The 10483-nt window shown below is 41.4% G+C and overlaps 1 protein-coding gene across 3 annotated transcripts in view; it reads left to right on the forward strand.

Annotated features, from left to right (window-relative positions):
- POFUT3 (protein O-fucosyltransferase 3) overlaps window positions 1-7593 on the forward strand; it is a 101317-nt gene extending 93724 nt beyond the window's left edge. For 2 of the 3 annotated variants that reach the window (XM_024765148.1, XM_024765147.1), the window contains exon 6: window positions 809-2483. In XM_024765148.1, the coding sequence (XP_024620916.1) occupies window positions 809-899 (91 nt within the window). In that variant the 3' untranslated portion in view covers window positions 900-2483. Of the gene's footprint in view, window positions 1-808; window positions 2484-6292 lie in introns of those variants that run through there. The other variant, XM_024765150.1, reaches the window with a different exon arrangement.
- The last annotated feature ends 2890 nt before the right edge of the window (window positions 7594-10483 follow it).

Raw genomic sequence — 10483 nt, forward strand, 5'->3', positions numbered from 1 at the left:
CAGTATGACGAGGTGGGCAGAAACCTTTTCAGAATATTGAAGAAAATGATTACTAATGTTAGTTAATAGTCTTTACTTCTTCACCTGAAAATGGAGGCAACTTTGACCTTTGGTCACGTAGCAAATATAATGTTTCAGAATCTGAATGCTGACTGGCTTCTTTGTTGCTCTTAAGGACTGGATTCTAGCAACTAAAATATCAGTTGAGGTCATTATCATTATTAGTAACAGATTGAATGCATACAGTGTTCTGTGCACTTCTCAGAAATAAAGACAAAGGCAAAAATGAGCATGGTTCTTTCAGGGTCAAACATTGTGTATTACACATAGGAGAATGGCTCAGTATCAATAGAACACCTTAAGGATCTAAGCACAGTCCAGACCTGAACTTGAAATTTGAAATACCCATTGTAATATTGTGCATTAAAAATTATTAGTAGCACATAATTCCTGCTAAAGACAACAGTTCCTTAGGGGAATCCAGTGTAAAGTTAATTTTCAATGAATAATGTTGATTATCTAAAGTCAGGAGAGTATAACTCTGTATAAATGACATATGTCTTTCTTAGAATCTTCAAAGTAAACAGTATAGAAGCCCACAGGCCACAAATAAAGGTAGTCAGTTTATGTTTCAAGTACCTTTGCAATCTTGAATATTTTACAAAGAATTTTTTCGCCCTTCTTTCAGAAATTTCTTTCCTCTGTTTCCATTTTTGTTGTTGTTGTCGTTATGTAATATCTTAGATAATAATTTCTTTACCGCATAATTCTAATGTCAACATATATCTTTATTTCCTTCTGATTACAGGAATGAAAATGCTTTAGGAACTCAGAGGGAATATAGAATTATGAGCTGTGACTGGAATGAGAAAGACCTGATTTTAGTCCCTACTCTTTGATGTACCATCTTTATTACCTTGGTCAAGTTATTCGACCTTTTAAAGCTGTATCTTGTTCATGTGTCATGTTTGCTCCCTGTGAGGTTGTTGTGATGATTAAGTAAGCTTGTGTTCATACTTCTCTCAGTAAATGCGAGCTGTAGTTGTTCCAGCTATCTGTGGCCATCACCCTTCTGTTTGTGAAGACCCGGGTTGAGATTGGTTCAGGAAAAGGGAATGACTAATGGTCGGACCAGGGATGGTACCCTTTTATTCTTTGTTTAGTTGTTTCAAACATATTTATTGTTATGAGATGGGCATTGTGGTAGGCGCTGTAGCAGATACAAGCAGGACAATGGAGAAAGGTGTGAGGGGCATTGTGATACACGGATGGTATTAAAACCAGGGACAGAGGAAGGCTTGAATTGTGCTATAACTGTCTCTCCCTTCCATGGGATTTCAGATGGAGTTTTACACAAAGTTCCCAAGAGCATAATGAAACTCAGCAACCTCTTTATAGTAGCTGTGCAAACCCAAATAAACCCAGTGCAATGAACTCTGGTAAAAGCTGGATTTGAACATATAATTTAGATTTGAAGCCTAAGGAGCATCTTTTATGGCCTTTCTGTTTCGCAATTCTCAGTCTTAGGACCAGCCTGTTCAATGTGCCAAGAGAAAGGAGAGAAAGTCTGTAGGTCCTCACCCTGCTTCCTCATTAACCAAGGATCAAAACAGGAATAAAAGAGGGGGAAACCTCTTAGGAGACAAGCCCTCTTTGCTCTCCACTTGCTATGGATGCAAGAATATGGGGTGCGTTGCATGAGAGCTCCCTTTTAAGTCATAGTAACCTCTCTGACTAGTAAATGTGACCTCATCAATATCCTGGGCCCAACCCATTAAATTAGTGACCCCGTTGGTGCTGGTGGAAGGGGGATTATTAAGGACTTGGGCAGGATGCAAGGTGTGAGAAGGAGCAGGAGTGACCCTCCATGATTTTTGTCCTCTCAACTCAGTGGGCTTAACTGCCAAGCCTGGGATCAGTCAGAGGTGGACTGTATCCCCAGGAGGGTATGACCTATCATGATCAACAGAGACCTCCTTTCACCTTTCTGGGCTTCTTCCCTGATAACTACCCTTGCTCTGCGGTATCCCCCTGGAGCCAGTGACATGCGCCGTTCAGCTCTTTGTCTCTTGAAGCTTCTGAAATGAATCAGGACTGAACGTTGATCAATGTCTCCAGGAGAATTGTGGACATTAAGTCAAAAATTTGTTCCCTATTTTATTTCCCATTGCAGACCATGACTTACTTCATCATCCAGCTTTGCTCCCCGGAGGAGGTTATACAACCAGCCCCAATAGGCCATTAGGAATACTTGGAATTTTACTATCACAAACTCCTTAATTAAAAAAAACACTGATTGAGTAGGTAATTAAAGATTTTAGAGACTATCAGTGTAGGTAGCTGGTGCCGTTAATGGTTTTAAGGCAAGGGCAGTATCCCAGGAGCCTTTGGAATGAGCCTCACATAGATCGCTTCGTATGTATACAGAGTAAACGTGACTGCAGACTCATCTGGTGAGTCACACTCACAGAAAAATAAAGCCAGTTTACTTAATGATGTCCTTGATGAAGTAATAAAAATGACTAACTTTATAAAACCTTGACCTTCGAGTACATGTCTTTTTAATATTCTATGTGATAAAATGGGGCGTATATATAAGGCATGTCTGCTGCACACCAAAGCACAATGGGAATCTCAAAGAAAAGCACTGTGTGATTGTTAGAGTTGTGAGCTAAACTTTTCCCTGGAAAACCATTTTTGCTCAAAAGAGTGTCTGGCAAACTGTGGGTTGTTCAGTGATGGGTTTTTGTCAGTCATCTTCATGGAAATGTAGTGAGCCTGTCACTTTAAGAGAACCAATAGACTTTGTTGCCAATGATAAAATTTCAGCTTTCAAATGAAAATTAAAATTTTGGAAAACTAATTTCCACCACTTCGAACTTGACAACCTCCTGATTCTTGAGACTTTCCTGATGAGACTAACAAATGTTACTTTTGACATTGAATGGAAACAGAGGTGATGACGTGTAAAGGAATTTTTATTTTTATTTTTTTTAGGTAAGAAGTGGATTTATTTAGAGAGAAACACACTCCACAGATAGAGTGTGGGCCATCTCAGAAGCTGAGAAAGGCCAGGAGTTTTTAGTTTATTAGTTTGTTTTTATAATTTGAAGGAAGGAAGAAATAGTGTTGTATACTAGAGAGAGAGAGCATTTGTTTTAAATTAGTTTTTTTGGTTGAAGTGTTCCATAAGGGAAAATGGAGTTTCTAGTGGATATTTTTAAAATTATCGATCACTTGAAAATTGGGGTAAGGTAAAAGGTAATCAGAACTTTCCATGAAGGAAAAGAAGCCTTTGGTTTTTTTCACTAGGGAAACAAGGAAAAAATGTATTCAAGAACAAGAGAATTATTTTTAAAATATTATCAAGGAAATTATCATTATTTGGGTCACTCAGAATGTCAGGCTGCCTGGAATTTATTAATTTACTCAATAATTTTTTATTGAGCACTTAATATGTGCCAGGAATTATTCTGGGCCAAGAGGCTATAGTAGTGAGTGAAACTGACAAAACCCCTGCCACCATAGAGCTTCTGTGTTAATTCTGGTATGGGAATGAATATGGAAACGCCTTAGCAAAATACAAACCACTTCCAGGAAGGTTTTGTTTCTTTATTCTGTAAGAGCCCCTTGAGATGGAATTTACTTCCTGAATTTCTACTACTCTATTTGAAGCATGAGATATGATATAAGTGGATTATATTGATAGAGTGTATTAGATGTGCTATATTGACAAGATGGTTAAAAGTACTGAAAGTTCAGATTCAGAGTGAGTTGGCAAGTCTGAAAGCAAATTCTTTCTCTGTTCTTTTCATTTTTTACTCTATTGTTTTATTCCTGTTCCCCAGAAGAGGAGACATTTCTCCTGTCAATGTCATGTGATTTCCGGCAAGAATAAGAACTGACTTGGGAATGGCCATAACAATGGTGTGCTCGCCGGGCAAGCCGTCCTGCTGTGTGGCTAAACTCCATCTGTTCACCTTCAGTACAGGGGCTGGGGCGAGTCAATATTCACTTAGTTGCAGCACCTGAAAAAGTTTTATCTTACAAGCCACATTCAGTCATCGTGTATATAGCTCACACACCATTAATAAGAAGACTCATTTCACCAGTGAAATAATATTATCTGCTAGTCTGAGAGAATGCAGGTCACTTAGATGAACATCTTTAGGTAGTAAAGTATAATCCCAGATGTCTTCTACTTCCTGTTTTTACGGTCTAAAATCCCAACTTCAGTGTATGTCTTTAGCCTGGAGGTGACGAAGCAGAAATAAGAAAATGAAACACATCTGCTCTGACACCCTCTCCATAATTTGTTTATTTTTGCAGTAACTCTAGGGATGCCATTGAAAATGGATTTTTATAATCTTTTTTTTTTAATCGAAGTACAGTTGGTTTGCAATGTTGTGTTAATTTCTGCCGTACAGCAAAGTGATTCAGTTATACATATATATTCTTTTTCATATTCTTTTCCATTATGGTTTATCACAGGATATTGAATATAGTTCCCTGTGCTATACAGTAGGACCTTTTTGTTTATCCATTCTATATATAATAGTTTGCATCTGCTTATCCCAAACTCCCAATCCATCTCTCCCCCACTCCCTCCTCCTTGGCAGCCACAAGTCTGTTCTGTACGTCTGTGAGTCTGTTTCTGTTTTGTAGATAGGTTCATTTGTGTCATATTTGAGATTCCACGTATAAGTGGTATCATATGGTATTTGTCTTTCTCTGTCTGATTTACTTCACTTAGTATGATAATCTCTAGGTCCATCCATGTTGCTGCAAATGGCATTATTTCATTCTTTTTTATGACTGAGTAGTATTCCATTGTATATATGTACCACATCTTCATCCATTCATCTGTTGATTGACGTTTCGGTTGCTTCCGTGTCTTGGCTATCGTGAGTAGTGCTGGTGTGAACATTGGGGTGCATGTATCTTTTCGAATTAATGGTTTTCTCTAGATATATGCCCAGGAGTGGGAGTGCTGGATCATATGGTAGCTCTGTTTTTAGTTTTTTGAGGAACCTCCATACTGTTTTCCATAGTGGCTGCACCAACAGTGTAGGAGCGTTCCCTTGAGAAAAAATCCTTTTTGAGATAGGGAATGTGGAAGCTCATATTAAAAGAACTGTATTTTACTTCACCTAAGATGGGGAAGCAGGACACAGTAATTATGTACATAGCTTATGCAATACCATATCACTCATTAATGACAGATCCGAATTTCAAACCCAAGATTGTTTTCTTTGTTCACGTTCTTTCCGCCACACTCCGTTTTCTCCCGTGGGGAGAGAAAGAGGTGGCTGCAGTTCTTTACCGTACCTCTGAAAAAAACATGTCCCTATCCCCACTGATAGGGAAAAATCTAGTTCTTCCCTTATAGCCTTTAAAATAGGTATGAAATTCTTTACTAGTGGAGGGGAGTTTGTGTCATGCTTATAAGTCAGTCTGTTTCTTCTTCAGAAGCTTTCTCGTGATATTGGAATTATAAGTAATTTGGTTTGTATATATGGGGAAGGGAAACACTTGGGAAAGCCCATACATTGGCCTTAGACATACTCCCATCTTTGGGAAGGTCTCCGTTTGCTAGTATTGCGCCTGCTTGTTTGCAGAAGCTCACGCAATTCTGTAGACACAAGTCCTTCTTCCCCATTGTGAGAGCTGGCAGAGCAAAGCTCACAAAGGACTTGTGAAGTAATGATGATGTATTTGTGTGAACAACAAGAACTCAGAAAAAAAAAAATGTTTGGATCTTGGAAGTGACACTCTAGTAAACCATGATCATGGTTATGGAACACCAGCTTTAAGGGTGAAAGAAAAGAGTGTATGATGTCATTTCCTATGGCCTACTTATTATACCCATTTCCACCCTCCCCACACAAGTTCCGGATCTAAGAAACAAAGATACCATTCATCAAGGCTGTGTTCTTTCAAATTTGATGCTTATCCAAACTTTCCTTCAGTTTTGCAATTATAGGGGATAATGTGGTTCCCCCAAATTCATATTCTGCCCCCCTCTTTTGGAAAAGCAATACCTCCAAATAAACTTCATAATAAGAGGCTTTTGCATTTTCAAAAACTGAGGGGCAGTGCCAGTGACCAGGAGCAGAGGGTATGGGCAATGAAGGAGAGGTGTGGGACATGCACTTCCAGAGGAGATGGAAAAAGAGCCTCAAGCTGGTGAGGCCAAATTGTACACTGAAGCTGAGACACACGGTCCTAGTTCCAGAGAAGAGTCTTCCTACAGGTTTCTTTACAGAGGCCAACATCTCCGTTTTGATTTCAGGAAATCCCCAAAGAGGAAATGAGATGTTGCAGGCTTTGGGCTTTGGGGACTGACTCACGAGAGAGATACATTTCAACAGCCTAAAAATTGCTCTTCTTGGCTTCTGAGGACATGCAGCCAAGCCAAGGTGAGCCCCCCTTCCTCCTTCTGTCTGCAGCTGGCTCGGGTGCCCGGCGTATCACCACCCAGCACCCCAGAACCAGTGTTTCCTAAACACAGCCACGTTCCTCCCCTCGACACAGGACCTCTCTGCTCATGTTGCACTAGTCCGTAACAAACTAGAGGGTCATTCACGAAGGGCATGGAGAACAAGGAGAAAACAACCCCTAATCTTGTGTGGACTGGGAAGAATCCGTTCTGGCAGGCACCGGACGGGGACTGCTGTAGAACTCGGGGTTGAAACAGTCTGATCTCAGCGCTGGCAGCCTCTACGATGACCTTGGAAAAGACCTTGTATCAACCTGATCAGAACCTCCAGACAAAACACGTGAGTTCAGCCAAACATTTGAATGTTTCCGACGTTCGCCTGTTCTCCATCACGTAGAGACAGTCTTCATTGTGCTGGACTTCAATTTGACCCTCAGAAAAGCTGTTGAGAAGGGGTCCCTCTCTACTCCCATTCTCTCCTTTCCAGCACCCCCATAAACAAATTATGGGGACATGATTGGGTAATACAGGTATATCAAGCTCTCGTCCAATCTACATATTACCTGGAATACAGTGGAGGTGGGTTTGGGTTAATTTGGAGAGCACTGGAAAGTGACACCAAGACAGGGACCTTGAAGTGTCACCAGGATTTACAGATCTTTCACAATGCTGTTCTTCGCATATATACTTGCTGCTTCCCAGTGAAACAGAGAACTTGGTCTCGGGCAGTGCCCAGCTTCCCTCACATCTTGTGTTTACATGTGTCACATATTTCTGCAGGGCACTGCGCACTGGGGTAACAGATTAATCTGAGGTAGTCATTAATTGTTTGATGTCTGTTATATGGGAGGATAGGATGGTGCCAGGGTAAGTAATTTGAGAATAGCCAGGGGTGAGTGACAGCATTGCTGTTTTCTCATCTCCCATGGACTTCAGACCTTCCAAGTGAGCTTGGCAATTACCTAAAAAGAAAGGAGTGACGTGGTTTTACCCAGTGGGGGCTTTCATTGTCCATTTGGGTCCCTTCGTTTACTGCATCTCAAAGAAACCATGACAACCGTATTTGTCTCCATTTCCTCTCCCCTCGATGCTTCTGGCTCCATCTGTTCAATACTCACCAAGGAAGTCAACATTTGGTCTCTTTTCTTATTATAAACAAAAGTACACTTATGTGAGTTCATTTTTTGAAGAAACATAAAAGAAAATAAAAACGGAAAGGTTGTGTTTGGCTTGATAAATTGTTCAATACCTTCTCTACACCTCCTCCTCTTTCTTAATTTTCACTGACTCGTGACATGTTCATTTATTTGATTTGTCAGAAAGTGCCTGTGCAATGTGCAGAGATGTGTCATCCCAGGAAAACAAAACAAAACCCAAACCCCTGCTTTGTAGGTAGATATCTGTGTGATGAAAAAAATGCCTCCTCTGTTTTCAGTCATGGTGGTGCACGTCTAGATCTAACCGTATTCCTTTCACTTCCAAAACCTCAGATAGTGGAAGGTGGGTTTGTCTTCTGAAGCTTTCTGCAAGCTCTTAGGGTCACATGGCTCTTTGATGAGCCCTGCACAAGAAAGCAGTAACTAAGAGGAGGAAATATATGGCTCAACTCCAGTGGGACACCAGTGGGACCTCTTTTTTGTGGTGTAGGGTGTCCTTTTACATTTGAGTCCCACTGATGAAGTAGTCCAGGACGGAGCCATCCCAGGCTCAGGGGTCCTGGCTTGGAACTAGTGTTGCCTTTGCTATTAACTACCTTTGTGACCTTGAGCAAAGCATTTTACCTCAGTATGAATCCCAGTTCCTTCATATGTAAAATGAAGTAGAACTAGATGACATATAAGCCCCCAAAGAGCTTTTTTATTTTTATTTTTTAAATATTTATTTGGCTGCGACAGGTCATAGTTGTGGCACGTGGGATCTTCGTTGCTGCGTGTACCATCTTCAGTTGCGGCATGCGGGATCTAGTTCCCTGACTAGGGATCGAACTTGGGCTCCCTGCATTGGGAGCGTGGAGTCTTAGCCACCAGGCCACCGGGGAAGTCCCCTGCAAAGAGCTGTAAGATGGTACTATTCTGTTTCATGGCTAAACACTAAACACTAGCTGGTGATTTTGCGAGTTTTCCTCTCCTACCCCTGTGATACAGTTCTTGCCTCCATCCTCTTCTTATCTCCATAACTTTTCTCATCTATCTTGTCCACTTCGCATTTTCAACTATCATTCGTATACTTAAGACAAAACGTCTTAAAAAATGAACTTTTACTGCATTATAATCACATAAACTACAGTGTACCCATCTCAAGTTCAGTAAGTTTTTTTCAAATGTGTACAGCTGTGTATCCTCCACCACAGTCAAGATGTAGAACATGTATATCACCCCAGTAAGACCCCTTGTTCCCCTTTCTAGTAAATACTCCCCCATTCCTGGCCCTAGATAATCAGGGATCTGTCTTCTGACATCAAACATTTTTTTCTCCTCAAAGCCACGCTTCTAATCATGATCAAAGTGTATGTTCAACTACCCACTGGGAAACTTGAGTTAGATTCAACCCAGGCCCCTTGACCTTAACGAGATGGAAATCGAGATCTTTCTCCATAGATTGGTCTGTCAAATCTCTAAAACTACACATCCGACCATCCTCTCTCTCCATGTGACCCATCCTATTTAGCAATCTACTCTTTTAATGTATTCATATCAGTTCCTTCCTTCTGCCACTGTTTTGTGTAGGACCTCACCAACCACAGTCTAGTCCCACCAAGTTCAGGAGCTCCGTGGGTCTCTTCCAAGGTAACGCCCCACATCCTTCGACCTTGCAGCTCAAAGACCTTTGCATAGCCTTTCCCCAATTTATTTACATGGTGTTGACTTTGTAGTCTGCTCACTTTGGAACCTTTCTTTCAACAAAAACCTTCCTCTTGTAAATCAGACACTCCCTAGCTTAATATCCTTTAATAACCACACATTCCCTCTGGGATAAAGACTCTTCTGAAACAGCCCTTCCCTGACTTTCTAAGCTCACCTCTTACATCTTCCCCGTTTATTAGCATGCCCCTGTGCTCTGCTGTACCAAACTAACTGTACATTGCCTGAACACTCCATGCTTTCTTCAGACCTCTGCATCTTTGTATACACTCTTATTTCCTCTGCTCGGAATATCAGTTTGATGAATCCCTATTTATGCTTCAAGACTCAGCTCAAATGATTTCCTCAGTGAAGCCTTCCCTAGTACCCTCAAAGACTATTATTATTTTCTCTTCTTTTCCTTCATTACACATTGTATATTTCTCCTTTGTAATCACCAAGATTATACTCCAGTGTAGAGAAGGAAGGAACAGGACAACCCATTCCCCAAATGGTCTTGACAGTTGACAGGGTAAGCTCACGGGTACATACTTAACATGTGTCCACAGCCCCATACCCACAGGGAACGAGGAAGAACATTGAAGAGTTTTTGATTTGGGGATCTACCTTCTAGCTCATTTAAGAGTTTCAATGAGGAGGTAGGCTTTGGGAGTCGCTCCTGCCACAGTTCATTAACTTCTCCTTCTCTGGTCTGTCTCAACTGGTCTGAGACTTAGCACGTTTACTTTTTGTTGCCCACTCAGAGTCTGCTTCTCCCTGCAGGTGAGTCTCCTCGCACTGCTAAGCCCTCTGCTGGATGCCGCCCCAGGTGGAGGGAAGGAGGCTTCCCTGATATTCTGGACGATGTAGCATCTGCAATCCCATAGGCATGTCCTGTAGATTGTCCTGCTAAAATACCATGTGTCTCCTGTTCCCTCCTCTCATCCTTGTCTGGTGTGCACCTGAGATCAGGAGGAGAAAAGTGAGATGGGAAAAACTGATCCTGCAATGTCTCTAAGAGGACTTACTGTATAGCCACTTTAATGATCTGTTTACATGTTTGTCTCCTGCAGACTAAGTCTCTTGAAGGTCAGATGGTGTTTTTTTTTGTTGTTGTTGTTGTTTTTGCGGTATGCGGGCCTCTCACCGCTGTGGCCTCTCCCGTTGCGGGGCACAGGCTCCGGATGCGCAGGCCCAGCGGCCC

The sequence above is a fragment of the Neophocaena asiaeorientalis genome, unplaced genomic scaffold, assembly GCF_003031525.2.
Source record: "Neophocaena asiaeorientalis asiaeorientalis breed wild unplaced genomic scaffold, Neophocaena_asiaeorientalis_V1.1 scaffold14, whole genome shotgun sequence".
NCBI classification, from domain to species: Eukaryota; Metazoa; Chordata; class Mammalia; order Artiodactyla; family Phocoenidae; genus Neophocaena; species Neophocaena asiaeorientalis.